General features: G+C 57.5%; 1 protein-coding gene across 2 annotated transcripts; it reads right to left on the bottom strand.

Annotated features, from left to right (window-relative positions):
- Positions 1-1,141: 1,141 nt before the first annotated feature.
- On the bottom strand, positions 1,142-17,622 carry GPR108 (G protein-coupled receptor 108). Of its 2 annotated transcripts, none has more exons than XM_065419073.1 (18): positions 17,506-17,622; positions 14,925-15,044; positions 13,826-13,874; positions 13,112-13,220; positions 12,341-12,471; positions 11,597-11,679; positions 11,084-11,155; positions 10,339-10,440; positions 9,285-9,418; positions 9,065-9,140; positions 8,128-8,201; positions 7,396-7,513; positions 6,638-6,768; positions 5,931-5,974; positions 5,737-5,786; positions 5,518-5,601; positions 4,674-4,807; positions 1,142-3,005 (listed from the first exon to the last, which is right to left on the bottom strand). In XM_065419073.1, exons 1-18 carry the CDS (start codon positions 17,620-17,622, stop codon positions 2,933-2,935), a joined length of 1,701 nt encoding a protein of 566 aa, XP_065275145.1. In that variant the 3' UTR covers positions 1,142-2,932. The 2 variants fall into 2 exon arrangements, with proteins under 2 accessions (XP_065275145.1, XP_065275147.1); XM_065419075.1 differs by having other exon boundaries at positions 13,112-13,209; positions 13,824-13,874.
- Between the last annotated feature and the right edge of the window lie 5,348 nt (positions 17,623-22,970).

Here is a 22,970-nt window from a genome sequence, read left to right on the forward strand (position 1 = left end):
GGAAATCTCACATCTCAGCCCATGGAGGGAAGGGCAGAGGCAGGATAGCTGGGGGGAGGCTACATCTGCCTTCAGGAGTCATTGACCTACAGCTGCCCCATAAGTTATCCCCTCTCCCCCATCCATGGTACTGACAGCCCCCCTTACAGTAGTAGCTGAGCCCCTCACACCTGCAAGTGTATTTATTCTCCCAACCCCTTGGGGCCATAGCTGTTCTCCACCTTTCATATACAGGAAACTGAGGCATGGAGCGGCTAAGTGAGGTGCCTATGGCCATGCAGAAAGGCTGTGGCAGAGGCAAGATCAGGGCAGCCGTGCCTGAACCCCTGCAATATCATGGTAGCCTGGAGAAGCCCTCTTGTGCTTGGGGCTCTACCCCCAGGACGAGAGCACAATCCCTGCCCCCAACAGCCACCCTCCAACCCACCCAGCGAGCCTGCCTCCTTTCCTGAAGTGAGAGCCTGGAAGCCAGCCACTCACTCTTAGCTGGTGAACTTGATGCTGCAAGATGGGAACCTGTTGGAAACTCCCTGGCCTAGATCAAGGGGAGTGGGGAGAGCCGGAGGAATAGCCCGGCTCCAGGACTGGAGGCCTCAGGGCCATAACGCGGCACTAGGGGCTGTGCTGTTGTGACATTGTAGATCCTGCAGGGTTACAGTCATACGTATAATCAATCGCTTCCATGGCACCCCACGGGCACCTTCCTGTGAGGCAGCACCACTGCAGGCAGGGAGGCCTACTGCAGCCACACAAGTCCGTTAAATAGCCGACGGCATTAGCAGTGCCATCTTCCTAGCATATACACATACCACACACCCAGGTCTGCTGGTTGGCTCATTAGCTGCCCCGGCCCGAGCCGGGTACTGGGACGTGAGCGCTGATCCATGCCTGTGCGAGAGAGGTGGGGGCTGAGCCTTTAGTCCTCGTGCCCATGTAGGCACCAGGGCTGATGGATCAGGATCAGGTCCTTCCACTCTAGAGCCCAGATCATAACGGGATACTACGTGCTTTAGGATGAACGCTGCTTTAGGATCAAGTCACGACACTCCGCACAGGCCAGGCCCCCACCATCACACGCTCCATGCTCGAAAAGCCTCCGCCTCGGAGCAGCTGTTTTACCCAAATGAATGATAAGCCAGAGCTGAGATACGGAAAGGGCCATTTATACACCAGCATGGAATGCAGGGCTTTGCCCTCTACACACAGATCCCACCCACCCCCCTTAAGACAAAGCCGGAGACCTCCCGCGCCAGGCTGTGCAGAGAGTTACAATTAAGCCAAGGAACTCCTTTCAACATGGGCATGGTGACCCAACCCTGCTGAGACAATGGGGGATCCACCCAGGCGTAAGAGTGTGATAATCACCGTTCCCAGTAATAATGAGGAATTTAAATCAATAGGTGCATGGGGGGGGAGGGGCTGAACCCCCACTTACAAGGGCATCACAACCAAGGGCAGAGTTATTCAGTAGAGCAACAGAGGCAGCCAGAGAGAGGGTGGTGTCACCCACCCCCATCCCGGCAGTAGGATCTCCCTTGTGGGGAGGTCTCCTCCCCCACATTGCAGCCACTGAGCAGGTTGTATAAATGCATTTAAGATCAGGACACTGGCTATTCTACCCCGGCCTGAACTCCGCTAGTGTCACAAGCAGGGGCCTGGTCCCAAAATCATTCCTGGCCTCACACTGTTAGCTCCTGCTCCTGCCTTTAGACTGCAGGACCTGCAGTTTCAGGGGTGCTGAGCTGATCGCAGCAGGGATACAGGCCTCCTGCACCAGCGGGTCCCACCTACCCTGTCTCTAGGCTTGAAGAGGTTTGTCCCACTGGAGGAGCAGGTTGGTTGCCCCAGCTCACAGGGAGCTAAATTAAGCCGGGTTCTCTCCTCCATCAGTCCCCGTGGTGCAGGCAAGAGCCCAGCTCACTCCCTTTAAAGGCTAAATCCCAGGTTCCACAGAGCTGCACAGGTAACCAAGGGCAGGAGCCGAGCCTGCAGGAACGAAGCCAGCTCCCGGGGAGATGGGCAGAGCAGACAGAGGCGGGAGGCAAGTCACAGAGAGGCAACCAAGACGCAAGCCTTGAGGTCCCAGTTGGTGCTAGAATCACACCTGAACCTACCACCTGACAGGGTCTAGCAAGAAGCCCGGGGCAGCATGCCCCTGAAAAACTGCTTCTCCCAGGAAGGAGGCCCCACTAATGCTAGAGTGAAAACCATGGCCCACAGGTAAAGGGTACCACACCTTTCGGGGTGCCACCGAGATCCAGATGAACGTGAGCCAAGCTTCACTGCTCAGAGGTTGTCTAGATCCTGGCCTGTTGCTCACCAGCAACACCGGGGCTGGTGAGCTCTTAGTCTCAGCTGAAGATTGCTACTTATTTCTCCTCTGCCCGGGAATGATCTATCGACTCACCCCAGTGGTACAGGACCTCTCTGACCCCAGCCAGATGTTGGTGCTTAACGCCAGCTCCACCTTTGCTAGGCAGGCTGGTCGGCCCCAGCTCGTCAACGGAGTGAAGGAGAAGGCGGTAGGAGAGCTGGTGAGGTTGGGGGCTACAGGTGGAGGATGCATCTAAACTAGCAGCAGGGATGCACGGATCAGGAAGTGGGTCTGGAAACCACTCTTGAAGGAGAAGGGCAGAGCTTGGCCAAAGTCCCCACCCCCCGCCCCATACAAGTGACAGCAGCCCTCAGCCCTCCAGAGTTCGTCTGAACTTCCTGCAGTCTGGAGAACAGGCCTGGTTCTGGGAACAGCTGCTGGAATTGCACAGGGCCATGCAGTTCTTAGCACTGCCACAAGATGGGGCAGGGGAGCAGAGAGGCAGGAATTCAACACAAAACCCCAGATTTCTCTGTCCTGCTTGGGAATCTTCGGCTGGGCCGCAGGCTGGGACCCGGCGGCCTCCCCACGGTCCGGGCACTAGCGACAGTCTGGGCCTCACACCGCCTCGCGGGCAGCCCTGCTCTTCTTCAGCTTGGAGAGACCCTCATGGACGCCGGCTTCTGTGATCCTGCAGAGAGAAAGCGAGACAGATGACCCCAGACTCAGACGGGATGGATCAGATCTGGCTGCTTCCTCTACAGCCCTAGCAAGGGTCCTGCAGCTCCTGGAACTGCAGGGATATCATGGCAGGTAGCTAAGATTCGCCCTCCCTTATGGAAAGCAATAACACCCGCTACACCTAACACCTGGAACTTGCCCCAACAAGGAACAGAGGGCGCTGTGGAGCAGGCGCTAGATGACTCAGACTTTAAGGTCAGAAGGGACCCTCATGATCTAGTCGAGTGGTTTTCAAAGTTCGGGTCGTGGAATGCAAGGCACTGGGTCGCCTTGCTCAGCTCCCAGGGACCCTGGCGGCCGGCCAGTAAAAACTAGTAGTCCCTACCTGTTTGACACCGCGCTGCACCCCGGAGGTGGCCAGCAACAGGTCCGGCTCATAGGCAGGGGGCCACGGGGCTCCATGCGCTGTCCCTGCCCCAAGCACAAGCTCTGCACTCCCATTGGCCGGTTCCCGGCCAATGGGATTCGGGGGTGGGGGGGCGGTACCTGCGGGCGAGAGCCGCTTGTGCGCCTCCGCCTAGGAGCCGGACCTACTGCTGGCCACTTCTGGGCGCAGCGCGGTCCACGGTGTCAGGACAGGCGAGAAGTCTGCCCCTGCACCCCAGCTGTGCCACTGACCGGAAGCCGCCAGAGGAAAGCCTGTGCCCCAACCCCGTGACCCAATCCCCTGTCCCAGCCCTGAGCCCCCCCCCGAAACCCAGAGCTCCTTCTTGTACCCCAACTCCCGCATCCCTGGCCCCACCCCAAAGCCTGCACCTCCAGCCCAGAGCCCTGATCTCCTCCTGCACCACAACCCCTTGCCCCAGCCCTGAGCCCCCCCCCAACCTGGAGCCCCCTCCTGCACCCCAAACCCCTCATTCCCAGCCCCGCCCCACCCCACAGCCCTCACCCCAACCCCCTGCCCCAGCTCTGGGCCCCATCCCAAACCCCTCATCCCCAGCTCCGTTGGGTCGCGGGCATCAACCATTTTTTTCAACTGGGTCACCAGAAAAAAACGTTTGAAAACCACCGATCTAGTCTGACCTCCACAGGTGAGCTTGGAAGGATTCGATTTTTACTGGTAAACGTCGAAGGTGGATTTCACCCGACATCCACACACACAAAAATATTTCCATCGATAACGGAGAGGCAAAGTAAGAAACATGCAGCTGAAGACCTCGGAGTTTGATCGAAGGCTATTTACTTGGTACATTTTGCCACGGGACGTTGCCAATTGGTGTTTAAAACTTGAATGTCAATTTCAATGGCCACGTCATTAGCTAATTATTGTCTGCCCCGCCTCTATTTTCCTTGTGAACATTTAAAAGTGATAAAAATGGGGGGGAAATACTTTAAAATAAACATTGCTATTATCCATCAAAACGATCAAAACCATGAACATCGAATTCTGCCAAGCCTACTCATCAGGTTCACACACAGGTGGGAAACTGACCCAGAATAACTGGGGCCCAAATAGCTATTCTACGTATGCAAACCGGTTGTAGCCCTCTTGGTCCCAGGACGTTCGAGACACAAGGAGGGTGAGTCTCCCTGCTCACGGTCTACACCAGCTGAAGTAGCATTGGGAATGAGCAGGACTTCCCTCTTCTCAGCCCCACCCAGAGATCCAGCTGCTTACACCTGATTCATCTGCAGTTCCTCCTCCTCCTCCTCGTCCTCTTGGGGCAGCTGTAGATAAGGGTTGTTCGAAGCCGGGCGGAACTTGTATCCCGTTAGGATGAAGAAAACCAAGGTGGATACTTCAACCAGGAGCTGCAAGGAAGGAAAGAAGGGTCCTTAGGCCTAGCGATCGGAGTCCAAGATCAGTGCAGCTGCTGCTGAAATGCAGCTGGCTCTGGGTGGGACATAACAGCGCACAGCAACAGTTTAGGAAGGGAAGAATCACACAATGAGTGATAAGAAAGAAAAAACGAGGCCTGAATGTGTATTGCCCACCCTGGAATTTGGGCAGGAAACTGACCTGGGAAAGGGAGGCTGTTGAAATGGCTGCAGCTCTCTCAGACCCTTGGATTTACATGAAATCTGACCGAGCGCAGCACAGCACCCCCTAGCACCAGCCTGCTGCAGTGGCCAGTGGGAAGAGTGCCACTGCTGACAGCATTTCTCCTTGGTGGTCTCCTAGCCAAGTACTGGCCCAGCAGATGTCTACTTAGCACCAGTCCCAGCTGGGTGGGCTGCAGGGTAAGCAAAGGCTGGGGACCGGTCAGAGGCACCTGCATTGCAGATCCCCAATTGCCACTTCCAGTCCAGGGGCAAGAAAACCTGGCCTATGATACACGTCATTACAATACAGCGCCTCACCGATGGATCTCAAAGCACTTCACCATCGCTCACGTTCAGAGCCCAGCTGGGAGGGAGGGAGGGAGATGTCCCCCGTCTTGCCAGTAAGGATCTTAGAGTGAATCAGTGACACTGCTGGGAATAGAACCCAGGAATCCTGCTCCCCTCCCCCTCATCCTCACCTCGTAGAGCCACTGCCACTGGAAGGGGACGGTGAATTTGAGCAGGATGGCAATGACACGGGAGAAGTAAATGTAACACACGACCTGGAAAAGAGAGAGAGAGAGAGAGACACAGAGACAGAGTGACTGAGGCTGCGGGCAGGGTCCTAGTCCCGTCACGCAGACAGCGCTGGCGCTGCCAGCATCCCTGAGAGAGGAGCCAGGGCGGGGGGCACCTACCATGACGTAGTAATGTCTGAAAAGCTTCAGTTTCGCCAGGTTTGTGGCAGCTGGAAATAAAACAAGGGGAGTTTGTCACACGGCGCTGGGAGCAGGTTCCAGATCAGGGGGGACGGAGGGGGACAGAGCCCCCTCAGAACGAGGGGGTGGGGGCAGCAGCTGGGCTTCTCGGGAGGAAGCCGAGACGGACTCACCTTTGCCGTCTGTGCTGGAGGCCTCCTGGAGGTGGCGGATGGACCTGCGGACGGACAAACAGACGCTCAGCAGTTCCCGCCCTCGGCTCTGGAGTCGCCTTTCCCAGGGGCAACTCCACCGGCCTGGAGCAGACAAGCCCGCTGGGCCCACGGCCCACAGGGGCAGGATGCAAAGATCACCGCCGTGGGGACATGGCCAAGCCAAAGCAATGACTCCCATGGGATTGTGGGGAAATGTGCACCCCCCGCCCCACCCCATGAAGCTTTCAATGGTCCCATCGACCCCCAGCACTGTGTCGGCCTCCCAGGTTAGTGTGCACAGCCGGGACACCCCTCTGCACCAGACACTTCCCATGGGGGCGTATGTGACTGGCACCCCTATGACCCCAGAGAGACGGACTTCCCTTTATAATTTATACCACCCTGGGCTTCTCCAGCATCTTCCACGCATGCATCCGTGACGGTCCCCCATAGCACCGCGGGTTCAGCGCTGACTCTGAGGGGAGATCACCCCCCTACTAACTCCCCCATCCTGCAGTACAGCAGCATCGGGGTCACCGCTGACTTGGGAGAGCGCCCCCTACTGACGCCCCCACCCTGCAGTTTTCCTCCATCTCCCATCCAAGCACTGACCCAGCTTAGCTTGCGAGACCTGGCGGGTTCCCAACCCAAGGTGGTACCGCCACCAAGGTGGGCCCGGCTCTTACCACACCACGGGGAAGAGGATGGCCCCGCAGCAGAGCAGGTCCACGAGGAAGAGGATCTGCTTCCAGGAGGCGTAGTCACTGCTGCCCTCCTCCGAGGACTCGATGATAATGTAAGCGACGTTTGCCAGCACCTGCGCAATGGGAAAGGCGGGTGGTGGAGGGACTTCGCAGCCCTGGGCGGGCATCCTGCAGGCGAGCACTAACCGTTGCTGCCCAAACACCTGCCCCCCCCAGCGTGTGCCCTGTATCTTCCCCCCGCTTGCCAAGACGCGCGTTGCTTGGTGCAGGCCATTGCCCGGAGGCCAGAGGAGAGCAGGGCGCTACCACCTGGCTCTTATTTAGCACTTTTCATCTGGAGATCTCCAAGCGCTTCCGCAAGGAAGGACAGGACCATCACCCCCATCTCGCACATGGGTAAACTGAGGCACAGATGGGGGGGCGGGAGGGCAACTTGGCTGAAGTCACCCAGCCGACAAGGTGCGGAGCGGGGAGCAGACCCCACGTCTCCCAAGGTCCAGCCCAGGGGTCTGTCCATGAGCCAACGGTGCTTCCCCAAGGGAATCGCTTCCCCGAATCGTTTGCTTTCAGCACCAGGAGTCTGAAAGGAGCCCGGACAGAACCAGTTCCGGCAGCCCCACTCCAGCCCAATGTCTCCACCCAGCACGGCTCTGGCTTTGAAGGCAGAACGGCGAGGAGGCGGCTGCCCGCAGAAGCGGCTGCTTCGTAGCCAGCTCCCCCCCAGCCGTCGCGCTCCTCACCTGCAGGGGGATGACGATCACGAAGAGCTTCTTCTCTTTGTCCGACAGGATGTACTTGATGAAGGCCCAGCCTGTCCCGATCAGCGCAATGGTGATGAAGAGCAGGGCGCCCTTCAGCCTGTAAGGCATCCAGAGGCAACTCAGGCGGGCGCCCTGTTCTGGGAGGCAGGGCTGGCTCAGGGCGAGCCACGGAAGGGCTGTGTGTTTCCTGAGCCACAACATGCTGGGACTGAAGAAACCGGGACACTCTCCCTCCCCTGCGCAACTGCCCCTGCTCCTCACAGTGCCCCCTGCTGGGAGAGCTTGGAACTGCAGTATCCAGGAGCTTCCGCCACAGCCAGTGCTCCTGCCCTGTTCTATACAGCGCCCCCTACTGGGAGAGGCTGGGATTGGAGCGGCTAAGAGCTCCGCCCACAGCCAGCCCTCCTACACCATCCCCTGCAATTAACAGCTCCATGCAATCAATGGCCTACGACACCCTCCAGGGCACCTCCTGCTGGGAAGACTGTAGTAGCGAAACCTCCCCAGCAACCCTCCCAGTGGTGGCAAGCACCACCCGCAGCCAGTGCCCCCTGGTGGGAGAAACTGGGACTACAATACTTGCAAGCTCCCCCCTTATCCGTTGGCTCCTCCAGGGCCCCCACCCTGGACCCAGCCGTGATGCCGGGCTATAGAATATCACAGAATATGTTCCCTCCGCGTAGGCCCCGTAACCAGACGCTCTGCACTTACAGGTGGGTCACGAAGTACATGACGGCTAAGCTCTCGATCGGGTGACCCTCGGTGTTAATGAAATAATAGTTGATCTGAGAGAGAGAGGACAGAGAAGGGGGTCTCAGTTGGAGCCTCCCGATTCAGGCTAGACAGGCTGGGAGAGCGCCCACCATAGCCACCCAAAGGCCATCTGCCCGTTAGGGAGCGGGTGGCAAAGCCGGGGTGGCTCAGAGCCATTCACCTCCGTGCCAACAGCCCTGCCCGGCGGGGTAACCGCCATCGCGAGATGGCTGTCGGGCAGCCAGTGCATGATATGAGTTTGACGGGTCTCAGCCCCGCATGCCAGAGACACCATTGTCTTCCTGGGGGTAGATCAGCCCTTCCCCGAGAAAGGTCAGAGATTCTTAGCAGAGGTGACACAGACATGTGGGGGGGGGGGGGGGTGGGACACTGGAGAGGACCCCAGGACCAGTCAGTCCAGCATGTTCAGTTTGCACCGATGCTTTTCAAGGGGCGCTGGATTCAGGTTAACACCTTACAGGCTAGTGTCTTCCCCAGCCATACCCAATACCCTGAGCCAGCAGGCCCTGGGCACATTTCACCTCTTCAGCGGGAGCCCGACTGCAGTGAACCCAGGTACGGCCGCTGTCCAATAATACCAGGCTCTACCGGCTTTCGGTGTGTGTCCCGCACCTAGCACAATGGGGCTTTGGTCCATGGCTGGGGCTCTTAAGAGCGATCATACTACGAACACCTCGCTCAGAGCACTTTTCATCTATGGGTCTCAAAGCACTTTACAAAGGAGCCTTGGCAGCATCATTCCCATTTCATAGAGGGGGAAACTGAGGCAGGGAGGAGCAGCTGGTCCGAGATCAGTCAGCAGGCCAATGGCTAGTGCCCAGGTCTCAAGCCCTTTGTCACTGGCCCCCCTGCATCGGCATAGCTGGCTACTTACGCTGTGAAAGAGGAGAGAAAGGGCCTTCGTATACGCTAAGGCAGCCATGAGCCAGTGGATTTTGAACACGCTGAACCTGCGGGTAGAGACACACAAGCAGGCTGATGCCCATGGCGGTTCTGGGGGTGGGAAGGGGGCAGGGTGGGGGACAATAGACAGGAAGGCTGCCTGCCCCGGGGAAAGCGGTGTGGACACAGCCAGTCAGAGGGGCGGGACTCACTTGTGCTGGCAGAGGAAGTAGACCCAGACGGTGGCCGCGGCCAGGAAGCAGGCGGACATGACCAGGTAGAGTTTGATGAGGGGGATCTCGGCAGCCGACAGGTACCCATCCGGGTTCTTCTCTCGGATCATCACCTGCAAAGCAGCCCCAGAGTCAGTGCAGAGCGAGAGCTACGGCTGGGGGAGATGCCACCGCACAGGGACGCCAGGAGATCTGATCCAGGGTGGCAGGGGAGCACCAGGCTAGAGGGGCCCCTTGCTTTGGTCTGGAGTGGTGGGGGAACACCGGATGGACCATTGAGCTGATCCAACGTGCAGGGGGGCTACCAGGCTAGAGGGGCTCGCTGGTCTGATCTGCCACAGCAGGGGTGCAGAGGGAGGCTGATGGGACTGGGACCAACAAATACAGACCAAGGATGTATGACAAACTCCCCCGCGTGCTGTGGCTTTGGAAATGCGTGGCGTGCCCAGTTTGCTCTAGACTAGCTGTGCCTGGTGGATAAAGCCCTGGACTGGAACACTGGGTTCGAATCCCAGACACTTGTACACCACAGCCCGGCAAGGACCCCTCGTAACCCATTCATCCAGTCTATGGCAGCATGACAAGCATGTGGGTCTCAGTGTAGAATATCTGAGCAGCCTGGGCTTCTACTTAGGTTGCCAGGTCTTTGGGGCAGGGAATGGCTATGCGTTCTGTGTCTGTACAGCGCCTAGCATAGGAGGGTCCTGGGCCGTGACTGGGGCTCCTACGCGCTACAGCAATACAAATATCTAGCTCATATAGCACTTTCTATCCACAGATCTCAAAGCACTTTGCAGTAGGTCAGTATCATTATCCCCATTTTACAGGTGGGGAAACTGAGGCACAGATGGGGGGGGAAAGTGGCTCACTCAGGGAATAGGACCCAGGTCTCTTGAGTCCCAGACCAGTGCTTTACTCGGCTTTCTAATCCACCCGGAGGCAGAGAGGGGAAGTCTGTACCAGAGGATTAGAACTCTACTGTTTCTGCTGGAAGGGGCGGGGGGGGATGACCGTTTCCCGCATGCACACTCACGGTGATGTCGTAAGGCATCTGGTTTGCCGGGGCTCTGTTGTGGCAGTTGTGAAAGTTGAGGTTGTACAGCCCTTCCGCCTCCGAGCCAATCACTACGTGGAACTGCAAGGACAGAGGGGGAGAGACCCGAGTTACCAGTCAGGGCTCTGGTCGGCGCTATCCAGCCTGACTCGTTGCAGGAGACGGGCTGAGGATACCCCCCTGCTCAGTGGAGTTCCCATTACAGACACGTTAAGACTCCAGGGGCTCTGCCCCTCCCTTCCTGGGCTGCAGCCCATCCTTCCCCTGGAAAAGCGGGAAGCAAGTCAACCCAGCAGCGGTTCTAAGGAGCAGTGCGCAGCCCTCATTGGCCAGGATAGGCCTTGTGGTGAGACAGCTGGGTCCAGCCCCATTCAGCAAGGAGGCAGGGATACCAGACTAGACTGACCAATGGCCTCGTCCCACACAGCAGGAGGTGGGATGCCATTGGACCAGGCCACTTATTTGATCTGATGTGGTAGGGAGGGGAGGGGAACAGGCTATAGGGAAGCAGGATAGTCAGGACAGGCTGACCTGCCTTGGAAGTGAGGGTGGGAAGATGCCAGGCCAGATGGGCCCACAGGTCTGACTGGCGGGGGCGGGGAATGCCAGGCCAGATGGGCCCACAGGTCTGAGCTGGCAAGGGGGGAGGGAACACAGGGGAAGAACACGAGCTGTTGGCTTGTTCCAGGAAGGCCCTTCCTCCATCCAGCCGGGCGACACTTACGCTGAAGTTGTAGGAGTCGTTCACGTTCCCTAGATCTAGGACCAGATCTTCCCCTCTGTGGCTGGAATCCGGCTGCACAAGAAAGGCCAGTAAGGATCAAAGCACACAGAGCTGGAGTCGCCTGCCACACGTGGGAGAGGAGGAACGAGCGGGGTTTGCTCTGCCCGGGGATCACCCAGATCCTGGTTTACCACCATGCCGGTGGCTCAGCCGTGCTACAGTTCCCAGCTGCTGGAGCGGGGGCTAGGGCTGCTTGTCATGCCGGCGCGATCAACGACCAGGACTCTATCGCTCCCCGCTTCCCATCCAGCCACTGGCTCCCCAAAGCCCTCTGAAGTCTACCCCTCTCCCCAGCCTCTCTGCCGCACAACGGGCAGTTGGCACCCTGGGCTCTGCAGAGAGAATGGCGCTGGAATCGGGAGGCGGCAGGCGCCGGCTGGGTTGGCGGAAGCCTGGTGATCTGCCACAGCTGCCTGGGAACCGCCCTCGGCTCAGTCCCTGAAGGGCATTTACCTGCTTGGCTTCGCCCTCTGTCTTCTTCTGGGGGTTGTCCGCATCAGGCGCTTTACCAGGCGCTTCCGGCTGTCCTTCTGTGCCTGGAAGAACGAACACACCCCTTCGTCATGGACTAGATGCCGTTAACTCCAGCTCCTGCTGGTGAGGCTTAGGCTGGGAGCTCCTCCCCCACCCCTCACCTCCTTTCAGACCCTTGCATCCGCTGCTCCCCCAAAAACCAACACCCGACCCAATAGGGCCTCCATCGCAGCTGCGGCTGGGACAGAACTAATATTATTACCCAGCACATACTATGGGATACTTGACATTAACTCCAGCCATCTGTTGGGCCAACTCCGACAAGAACGACCTGCCTCCTTGGAACGAAGTAGCCTCAACGTCCTGTCCTAAACGTGAGTGCTAGTGCTGGGTGGACTATTAAATAGCTGCCACATTCCACCCCAGAGATGGCTGCATTTCAAGCAGTGGGGTCCCTCTACATCTGTAATCCGGCCATGTTCCCCCTAGTGCTTTGAGATCCTTGGAACAAAGGTACCCCAGCAGCACACCGAATTACATATTGAAAGCATGGGGCAACGCTAGCGGGATCTGAGGCGCCTGCCGTGTTAAGCAATTAACTGCAGCGCTCTCGTTAGGGAGAAAACTAGCCCCTTCTTGAACAGCATGGAGAAGGCTGCTTCACTCCGGGCAAGTAGGAGACAGCAAGACCTGGGTGTCTAAGCCGCGTCCAGTCTCCCTCACCTTTATTGGCAGCAGCCTGGTCCTTGCTATCGTCGGCTGGTTTCGGATCCGAGCCCCCATTCTGCACCTCGGGGAGCAGACCGGGATAAATCTGCAGCTTCTTCTGCTCTCCCAGCTTCCGCACTTGAACCCTGAAAGGACAGAACCGAGCGTCAGTACAGGGGGCATGACACAACGGAGATGGGTTCGCCTCTGGAGAGAGGGGGCGGGATCAGTTATGCAAAGGGTCATTTAGTCGGTCGCTGGGGGCCAGGACTCCTGGGTTCTGTTCCTAACTTTGGGAGAGGGATGTGGGGGCTAGTGTGGTTATAACTGGCAGCCAGGACTCCTGGGTTCTACTCCCAGCTGGGAGAAGGCTGGGAGGGTCTAGTGCTCAGAGGAAAAGTAGCAGTTTGATTTATCTGCTGCCTTTTCCATTTCACTGTGTAACCTCCTGTTACATGAGGATACATAGGAGCACCTGACTGATCTTCTGTCTACCATTCACTCATTAATTTATACACCGTTATCACATCTCCTTATTTATTCCCTCTCTAATCCCAGTCATCTCTCACACGGTTCTCACATACCACCTGATATCAGGGGTGGTTGCAGGCAGCGCTGGTGACAACATGAGCTGGCTGCATATTTGCTAGGGGCTGCTCTGATCCCTGGACCCGGAAGAGGCTAGGTACAAGGCTAATTTGCCATTAATGGCTCCAGTCGATTGAGCGGGAGGCCAGATGAGGAGTCCAATGAAATATATATAAGCGCAGACAGAATTTCACTTGCTTGTTCTGTTTGACGTCAATGAGGAAGAGGATTCGCGACTCCGCTCCGTTTTGTTCCAAGGTGCAGTTATGAGATTCCTTCCCCTGCAGAGAGGAAAACTGCCCCCCCGTCAGATCAGACAAAAAACACGTGTACAAGCTCTCTTAATTACCACCATCTGGATTTACAGTAGGCCCCAAATCAGGGCCCTGCCGCGCAAGATGCTGTACATAGTAAGAGACAGTCCCTGCCTCAGAGAGCTTACAATCTAAATAGCCAAGACACAGGGAAGGAGGGGATGTAACACAACAGATCATTGGCACAGCTGGGAATAGAACTGAGGTCCAATCAACGTCTAGGCCAGAGCTCTACCCACTAGGCCCTGCTGCCTCTCCAAGGGACTGATTCACATTCACTTCCCCTAGAATCAGTCTTTCCAGTGGCTCCCAGAGGTAACTGATGGCAGATTCCGGACATTCCCCCTTCCGGATTCCTTTGCAACAGCCTAGCCCTAGAGAACCCGTCTGGGTTCCATGCGGTGAAGCCAGTCAGCAGTGCTCAGGGATCGGCCAGAAGGGGTCACTCAAGAGCAACACATCACCCATTGAGCAGGACTTCCACACACACGCTGCCCCCCCCCCCCCCCCCCCCGAAAACAATCCCCCTCCAGAACACCAGCGCTTTCCAAACAAACTCTGAAGAGTTCGCGCACACACAGAGAATGGCAACTCACTGGGTAGGAGAGGGCCTCGCGAATCCTCGTCCTGGACAAGCTGAAGCCGACCTGGAAAGAAAAAGGATTCATCTGTTATGACCAAGCCCTTCTCTGCATCAGCCAGGGGCAGATCCCTGAGCCTTTGGCAGATGGGGAAGGCTCAGGTGGGGCAGGACACAGAAGCTCTGCTAGGGGGGCAGCCAGCCACGGTGTCTCCCATACAGCCCATGACGATGCCCCATGATACAGTTACGGCCCTCCAGGCCAGCTCGCTGATCAGCTCCACAGGCCCGAAGGCATCCGGCTACTTGGATTTCTTACCAGATGGACTGAGTGTTGGGGGCTGTCCATAAATTACTTGACCAACCTCAAAAAACGTGTTAAGACCCACCCACCCCTTGGAGCACTGAAACCCGCCAAATTAAGGACCCACCCAGCCCCTAATGCATTACGGATTTTATGGACAGCCCCTTGGAGGGGGAGTTCTGCTGGCTGCTTCACTGCAGTCACAGAGTTAACTCGGGCTCTTATTCGGGTGGTTGCCTCTACCCCCCTCCCATCCACACACAAACCCCTCCCCCAGCTGGCCTGGCTGAGGGTATAGGCTAAAGCCAGGGATCTGATCTGTCTTAGGTACTTAAATGACCCCCCCCACACACTAACACACACATGCGACCTCACAATATTTCATGTATTTAACCTCCCAAGTGCTATTAATGTCTTTTTTTTTTTTTTTTTAGTATCTCTCTGGACCTCTATTCTCCATCCAAGTGACTTGCCCAAGGTCACACGGGAAGTCGGTGGCAGAGCACAGCACTGATCTCCCAGTTGTAGGCTAGGGACCTGGGCCATTCTTCCTCTGCCTGATTTGAACCGAGGACAGCAGGTGTCTCAGGCCTGAAGCTTAGCTCAACCCAACCATCTCTACTCCCAGTGGTGAGAATGCTAGATTCATTGCAGGAGCGCCCCGCCAGTGTGAAGCACCCTGGCACGGTGCCATTCACACCCACACCCGCTGTCCCCTTGGGAATCACAGGGGGGCGGAGGGTGGTCGCTCCCTGGCGCGCACCACGAACTACTATGTGACTGAGTCCTCCCGAGAGGAGCCGCGGTGTTTACCCAAGGCTTGTCCTGCTTGGCGCTGACAAGGCCGAGATGCAGCCGGCTCACGTTCACCTCCAGGGAGCCATTCGCATAGAAGCCGAAGGTGTTCAAATGGATGTCAGCCCTCTTCTCACCCTGAAATAGACGAGACAGGAAGCCATCACACGACCAAGCCCATTAGACTGGCTAGCAACAGCAGCAAAACACAAGGCAGGGCTCCACGCCACTCCCATGAATGGGAAACAAGGGACAGCCCCACGCAGCAGCCTCCACCCAGGGGGCCAAGCCTCGAGGTGTCCTTTTCAGTCCCGCTGGTGCAGCCAGCCAGAGAGATGAGTGGCACGGGTGGGGCCCGGCCCGTCTCTTCCACCCTTGGCTGGCCAGATTCATCTCATCTCGCAAGCTGCAGAAGCATCAGAATTGCTTCCCTTTCAGAAGAGGAAGTGACTCCAGAGGCACAGGGTGAGCAGAGGCTGGAGCAGGAGTGAGATGAGCGGTTTTGGGATCCAGATCACGTGTCTGCATCAGCCAAGCGCCATTTCGTCACAACGGGTCACCTGGGACGTGGCAACATGGTGACCCGTAGGGAGGGGACTGCTCTAAATCTAACCCAGCCCACAAACTGCAGTGATGGGCTGCTCCCGTTGACACAGCTGATTCAACCAGTTCATTGCTCAGCCCCAGACAGGCTCAGAGCGGGACTGAGCCCAGGATCTGAGCCATGTTTTTCTTCCAGAGAAGGGAGTCAGCTGTGACGCTGCCTAAATCAAAGCCTGAGAACTGAGCACTCCTCCCAGCCCCTAGGTAAGCTCACACCTGGATCCAAGCTTCCTAGCCAGCGCCGATCTCTGTTAAGGGGGCAAATCAAATCCCAGACACCAGCACCCCCTCCAAGCGCACACGAATGTTAGACCTGAGCTCTGGTCTGTTTGTCATTAAAATAATAGATCTCCTGCCCCAAGGAGATCAGACTGGGTTGTGTGAGAGGAAAGGGAGCAGTGGAGGGAGAAGAACAGGTTTAGGGGATGGGGGGGGAGTTGGGTGAGTAGAATGGGGGGGTAGCCGGGGGGAATGAGGTGAGAGCAGGACAGTGTCTTCATCCAGCAGATTTGGAAAGAAAGCAACTCCCCCCCCACGTAGCCAATGAGTTCATTTGATCATTTAATTGTGTTATCTAGTGTCCCGGCGAACACACATGTTATTTGCGTTTCAGTTGCTAAATAAACATCATCCGCATACTGAAATAAAACAGAAAGCTTGGAAAACCTGGCTGACACCCTTCTCAGCTGCCCATGCCTGAGGGCCCAACCCCCTGTTCCTTATCTGGGCTTCCACACTGCAGAAACGTTGGGCTGCCCCGACTGTAACCGCAGCCCAGGCGTTGGACAATCAGCCTGTTATATCTTCATGTGACATTGTTTCAACACCTTGCAAACTCAGATCCGCTCCGGACTTCCCCCAGGCCTCATCTGGTGATCCCCCAAACACCAATGGCCTTGTCCACGTAAGGGCCCCCAGCTACCTAGATCCCCATCTCGCCCACCGCTGCGTTCTCAGAGCATTTCCACCTGGAAGTCCAGGAGCTGCTACGTTAGGGATCACCAAGGGAGGAGGTGGTCAGGGCCAGGCGCCATGGGGAGCAGTGGCAGTGGGGGGAGGCGCGATGATGTGGAAGGGCCCAGGTGGATGATGGGGAAGGAGTAACTGAGGCAGGGAGGGGAGAGATGGAGGCTGGGGGGATCACGAGGTGCTGGGGAGAACCGGTGGGTCCCAGCCCTGGGCTGGGGAAGACGAGGGGAGGGAAGGAGGGAGGACTCAGGGAGATTCCCGGGGGTGTTCCCAAGGGTAGTTCAAGTCCCAGCAAGGGGGAGGGGGAATTAGCAGGGAGTTTTAGGGGGAACATGCAGGGAAGGCCCCAGAGTGGGGGGGAGGGGAAAGCAGGCAGCTCAAAGCCGGGGGGTGGGGGGGGTCAATCCCATGCCAGCTGCGGGGAGTCCCCAAAGCCCGGGGAGGTCGGTCCCATCCCAGGGTTGGATGGGGTTAGTCAAGTCCTGAGGATCAGGGAGTCCCATCCTGGGATTATGATCCCCCACCCGAGGGGGGTCCAGTCCTGTCCCAGGGGAGGGGGTTCCCAGCTCAGAAGTTGGTCTCATCCCGGGTGTGGGGGGGGGTCAGTCCTTTCCCAGGGGGTGGGAGGGGTCGGTGCCGGTACCCGGGGGGAGGGTCCAGTCCGGTTCGATCCCGGGATGGGGGAGGGTCGGGTCCGGTCCGGTTAGATCCTGGAAGGGGAGTGTCCGGTTCGGACCGATCCCTGGGAAGTGGGGAAGGTCCGGTTCGATCCCTGGGAAGGGTCGGGTCCGATCCGATCCCTGGGCGGGGGAGGGTCGGGTCCGATCCGATCCCTGGGCGGGGGGAGGGTCCGGTCCGGACCGATCCCTGGGCGGTCCGGTTAGATCCTGGAGGGGGAGTGTCCGGTCCGGACCGATCCCTGGGAAGTGGGGAAGGTCCGGTCCGATCCCTGGGCGGGGGAGGGTCCGGTCCGGTCCGATCCCTGGGCGGGGGAGGGTCCGGTCCGGTTTCCCCAGGCCGCGCTCACCGTCAGCACCAGGCGGTGGATCCGGCCCGCGGCGCCCCCGAGCAGCAGCAGCAACAGCGGGAGGAGCCGCCCCAGGGCCCCCGAGGCCCCGGGCCGCCCCCGACTCCGGCCGAACATCCCTGGGCACCGGCTGGCCGCCCCGCCCCGCCTCGTCCCGTTCCGGCCACTCCGACTCCGCCCCCCCGCCTGCCTCCGGGTCCGCCAATCGGCGCGCCGCGACCCCGCCTCGCCGCGAATCATCGCCCATCTCGTCGATTGCACCCGCCCCCTGCCGGGAAGGTCAACCAATAAAAGCGCGACGTCAGTTATCCCCGCCCACAGGCCTTGAGGCTGACAGGGAAACGCACCAATGGTAGCGTTTCCCATGCTGCCTTGGGCTGGAACTACATTTCCTATGATGCCTAGCGCTAGAAACGACATTTCCCATCAGCCCGAGGGGCTAGCCCTATATTTCCCATGAGGCCTAGCCACAGAGGCTTCCCCTTCCTGGAGATCATTGGCTGGAACTACAATTCCCAGGATGCTCTAGGACCTTTACGTTGCAGCCACCTGTTGGGTGGCAAAATCCCTAAGGCAGTGGTTCTCAAACTGTGGGTCGTGACCCCATTCTAATGGGGTCTCCAGGGGATGAAGCCTGAGCCCCACAGCCCTGGGTGGCGGGGCTCAGGTTACAGGCCCCCTGCCTGGGGCTGAAGCCCTTGGGATTCTGTTTTAGACCCCGTCCCTGGGGTGTTGGGGTCTCAGGCTTCAGCCCCCTCTCTGCTGTCGTGCAGTAATTTTTGTTTTCAGAAGGGGGTCACGGTGCAATGAAGTTTGAGAACCTCTGCCCTAAGACAATAGAAAGGCTGGACCTGGGAGCCAGGACTCCTGGGTTCTAGGCCCAGCTCTGGGAGCAATTGCGGGGAGGAGTGGTCTAGCAGTTGGAGCCACAACTCCAGGTTCTAGGCCCAGCTCTGGGGGGGATTGGAGGGGGATGGTCTAGCACGGATCAGCAACGTTCGGCACGCGGCTCGCCAGGCGGGCCGGTTTGTTTACCTGCCGCGTCCGCAGGTTCGGCCGATCGCGGCTCCCACTGGCCACGGTTCGCCGCTCCAGGCCAATGGGGGCTGCAGAAGCAGCGTGGGCCAAAGGATGTGCTGGCCGCCGCTTCCCGCCGCCTCCTTTGGCCTGGAGCGGTGAACCGCGGCCGGTGGGAGCCGCGATCGGCCAAACCTGCGGACGCGGCAGGTAAACAAACCGGCCCGGCCTGCCAGGGGGCTTACCCTGGCGAGCCGCGTGCCAAAGGTTGCCGATCCCTGGTCTAGCAGTTAGAGCTGGGAGCCAGGACCCCGGGTTCTATCCTGGCTCTAGGAGGAGGTGTAGTCTAGTGGTTAGAGCAGTGGAAAGGTGGGAGTCAGGACCCCTTGGTTCTATTCCCATTAGATTTTCCAAGGGAGGGGTGGGGCTTCCCAGTGGGGTTCTGAGGCTCAGTACGTACGTGCCAGTAAAGATTTTTTAAGGCCTTGGCATAGACGCTGCTGGAGCCAGGTGAACTATGAACATGAATAATTCATCACAACTTGCCAAAATAGCAGGGGCTTTTCCATAACCACAACTGCTCGGCGCTGCAATTGTATGTCTCATCTACAAAGCTGCATCTGCACCGCACCCTCCTCACACCACGCTGGAGCCTTGGCTTCTAGCTAAGTCATAGGAGAGAGCACCTCTGACTACAGCCCAACACCTTTGCCTAACCCTCTTTAATTAATTCATGATTATTAGGTGTCTTGCAATAGCATTTGGAGGCCCCAACCATTTTGCTGGTGCTGTACAAACATATAACAAGGAGACAGTCCCTGCTCCAAAGAGCTTACAGACCAAGACACTAGACAGCAGGTGATCAAATAAACAGCTGTCTGGTGAGGGGAGCACAAGGAAACGATGAGATGATACTGATTAGCATGAAAAACTGATCATTTCAAATCAATAGCCTCATCCCATCAAGCTTTTTATGAGCATCCCAGCAGAGAAGAATTTTAAGGAAGGCTTGGAAGGAGAAAATGCTTGGAGAATGCTCAAAGATGCTTGTGGGGGGGAAAGTTTAAATGAACATTTAAGACTGCCATCATTTCTGGAAAGAGGATGGACTTGGTGTGGATGTGATACCTTGATACATTATAAGAGGTGATAGGTAGGGTGGGGTTAGGCCATGAAAGGGGTTAAAATGAAGACTAGTAGCTTAGCTTTCTCACTTTGGCAACACTCCTCTCGCTTGTTATGGCAATAAAGCAGCGCTGAGCTGAAAGCCAGTGGGATCACAGCTAGAGTTACCATTCGTCCGGATTCTCCCGGACATGTCCGGCTTTTTGAGTTTAAAAATAGCGTCCAGGGGGAATTTTTAAATGTCCGGATTTCCCCCCCCATGCAGAGCGCGGCATGGCTGACAGGGCAGCCAGCCGGATTGAGCCACTCGCACGGGACTCCGGCAGCCAGAGCCCCTCCTCCGCTTCCCCCCTCCTCTCCCCTGCAGCTTCAGATCACTCCCCTCCTCGCCCTCTCCCCCCTCCCTGCATTCGCAGATCGCCGGCCATTCGCATCGGGCCTCCAGCAGTTTGGAGCTCCTCCCCCTGCTCCCCCTCCCCTGCTGCCCAGCGCGCCGCTCTGCAGCACTCTGCGAGGGCGGGAACCAGGCTATCTGAGCGGCACGGTAAGGGGGCCAGGGGGTCGGAGAAGGGGCAGGGGGGTTCTGGAGGGAGCAGTCAAGAGACAGGGAGCAGGGGGAGGGTTGGATGGGTCAGGAGTTCTGGGCGGGGGTGTGGATAAGGTTTTGGGCAGTCAGGGGACAGGTAGGGGGTAGGGTCCTAGGGGGGCAGTTAGGATGGGGGGTCTCAGGAGGGGGCAGTCAGGGGACAAGGAGCAGGGGGGTTGGGAGTTCTGGGGGGGCTGTCAGGGGGCAGGGGTGGGGAGAGGGATCGGAGCGGTCAGGGAGCAGGGGGGTTTAGATATGTCGGGAGTTCTGGGGAGGGGGTCTGTCAGGGGGCGGGGAGTGGTTGGATGGGGTGTGGGAGTCCCGGGGGTCTGTCAGGGGGTGGGGGTGTGGATAAGGTTTTGGGCAGTCAGGGGACAGGTAGGGGGTAGGGTCCTAGGGGGGCAGTTACGATGGGGGGGTCTCAGGAGGGGGCAGTCAGGGGACAAGGAACAGGGAGGCTTAGGTAGGGGGTGGGGTCCTGGGGGGCAGTTAGGGGCAGGGGTCCCAGGAGGGGGCAGTCAGGGGACAAGGAGCGGGGGGGGGGGGTTGGGGGTTCTGAGGGGGGCGGGAAGTGGGAGGGGCAGGGGCGGGGCTAGGGCGGGGCTCCCACCGTCCTCTTTTTTGATTGTTGAAATATGGTAACCCTAATCACAGCTAGAGCTGGGTGGGAAACTGTCCTGCAAGGGTCTGGTATTTTGAAATTTTTTCCACATCTTGATCTCGAATCAGGTTAAAAAGTCAAAATATCAAAAATTCATGGGATAATCCAAAAAAATATTGAGCCATTCAGTCAATCAGAACATTTTGCTTTGATAATTTAGAAGCGTTGCATCTGAAGAAGTGGTTTTTTTACCCACGAAAGCTTATGCCCAAATAAATCGGTTAGTCTTTAAGGTGCGACCGGACTCCTTGTTGTTTTTGTGGATACAGACTAACACGGCTACCCCCTGATACTTGATTCCAATTTTGACCTTTTAAAAATAAATTTTACATTTTTTCTATAAATTCATGAACATTTCAAAATGAGACGTTGCTTGGAACTAAAAAAAAGGAAGTTTCATTTTGAAAATGTGGAAACGTCATAGACGCTGAGCTTTTAATCTGCCAGAGAGTGCTCTACCTGGCTCCGCCCAGGCTCCACCCCCACCTCACCCCACCCCTTCCCCCAAAGCCCCACCCCACCCTGCATATGCCCCTTCATGCCTCGGCCATCATTCCAGAGGACATGCTTTCATGCTGATGACGCTTGTTAAAAATATAATGCGTTAATTAAATTTGTGACTGAACTCTCTCTCTCCCTACTCCCACCCCCATTTCTTTTTGAGGAGGCTCTGCTAGCACCCTTCTGGTAGTTAGGTTATAGTTTGTCAGCCTCCTCCCCCGGCTGCTAACCTCTCCTTACCTGGGTAGCTCCTTCCATCTTGTGCTCGCTCACTGTTGCAGGGCGCTCTCTGCTCAAGAACCAGACCCGGAAGGAACGCCTCTCATATTCCCTCTCAAAACTCCCTTCTTTACTTAGGTGCTGGCTTTTTAAACCCCTGTTCTCCCAGAGTTAGCCCCATCTCCTTGTCAAGGGATCCTTAAGGGGTCATGGACCAAGGGGTTGTTAGGATCTCAGCCTAGCCTAGCCGGCTGGTTGACTCAGCACACAGCCCCCAAAACAGACCACACTATAATCTTCAAGCGTGCAAGCAAGCTAACAGCAGGGGCGGCTCCAGGCACCAGCGCAGCAAGCGCGTGCCTGGGGCGGCAAGCCGCGGGAGGTGGCGTGCCAGTCGCCATGAGGGCGGCAGTCAGGCATGCCTGCGGGAGGTCCGCCGGTCCCGCGGCTTCGGCGGCAATTCAGTGGCGGGTACGCCGAAGTCGCCGGACCAGCAGATCACCCGCAGAAACGTCGCCGAATCCACGGGACCAGCGGAGCGCCCGCAGGCATGCCAACAAAGGCCGCTTGACTGCCGTCCTTGGGGCGGCAAAAAACATAGAGCCGTCCCTGGCTAACAGACAAACCCACCCCAAGGATCACAGTCTCTCTTCCTTCACCTGGAGGACTCCCAGGCCAAACCCCTTTGCCGTTTGCCTGCTCCCGTGCCCTAGATCTCCCTCGAGCTGTACAGAGACCATTAACTCCTTGATCTTTGTGGTGATGCTTCTATCTATGTATCTCAGGCCATCAGAATTTGAACCCAGCACCTTTACCTCTAAACAGGTGAACCTGGAGCAGTTGAGCTACAGGGCTGGACACCATAGCAGACTCATAAACCTCTTACAAGAACCGGCCACAAGAGGGGGCTACAGACCCACACTGCAGGTTACATTATACAGCACAGATCACACTGGTCATTAAATTGCTGCTGTTTCACAATGCAAACTCGTGTCTAATTTGCCACCCATAGGTCATTTTACCCTTGGGGGGTGGGCGGGGGCAGTTGGAAGGTGTCTGAGAGTAGGGATGGGGTATATATCTAATTGCCTCTAGATCACTGTTAGGAATCGCAGTCCCAAGGAGTTGCGATAATAGATGAAATCCATGGTCTGCCTGTTACCTGTTATTTGCATTATCATAGTGACCAGCAGCCCCAGTCAGGGACCAGGACACCACAGTGCTAGGTGCTGTAGAGACACAGACTAAGAACACAGTCCCTGCCCTAAAGCGCTCACAATCCCAAGCCACGTCTACACTCTGGGTGCTCTAACGGCATAGTTATGGTGCCACAGCTATGCTGGCATAACTCCACCG

This window comes from Emys orbicularis, chromosome 19, assembly GCF_028017835.1.
Source record: "Emys orbicularis isolate rEmyOrb1 chromosome 19, rEmyOrb1.hap1, whole genome shotgun sequence".
Lineage (NCBI taxonomy): Eukaryota > Metazoa > Chordata > Testudines > Emydidae > Emys > Emys orbicularis.

Coding starts and splice junctions, on each gene's coding strand:
- GPR108 (XM_065419073.1), bottom strand. CDS start 17,622: ATGTTCGGCCGGAGTCGGGGGCGGCCCGGGGCCTCGGGGGCCCTGGGG. Junction 11,680..12,340: donor CCAGGCTGCTGCCAATAAAG/GTGAGGGAGACT, acceptor TCGTTCTTCCAG/GCACAGAAGGACAGCCGGAA. Junction 3,006..4,673: donor GAACTGCAGATGAATCAGGT/GTAAGCAGCTGG, acceptor TTCTCTCTGCAG/GATCACAGAAGCCGGCGTCC.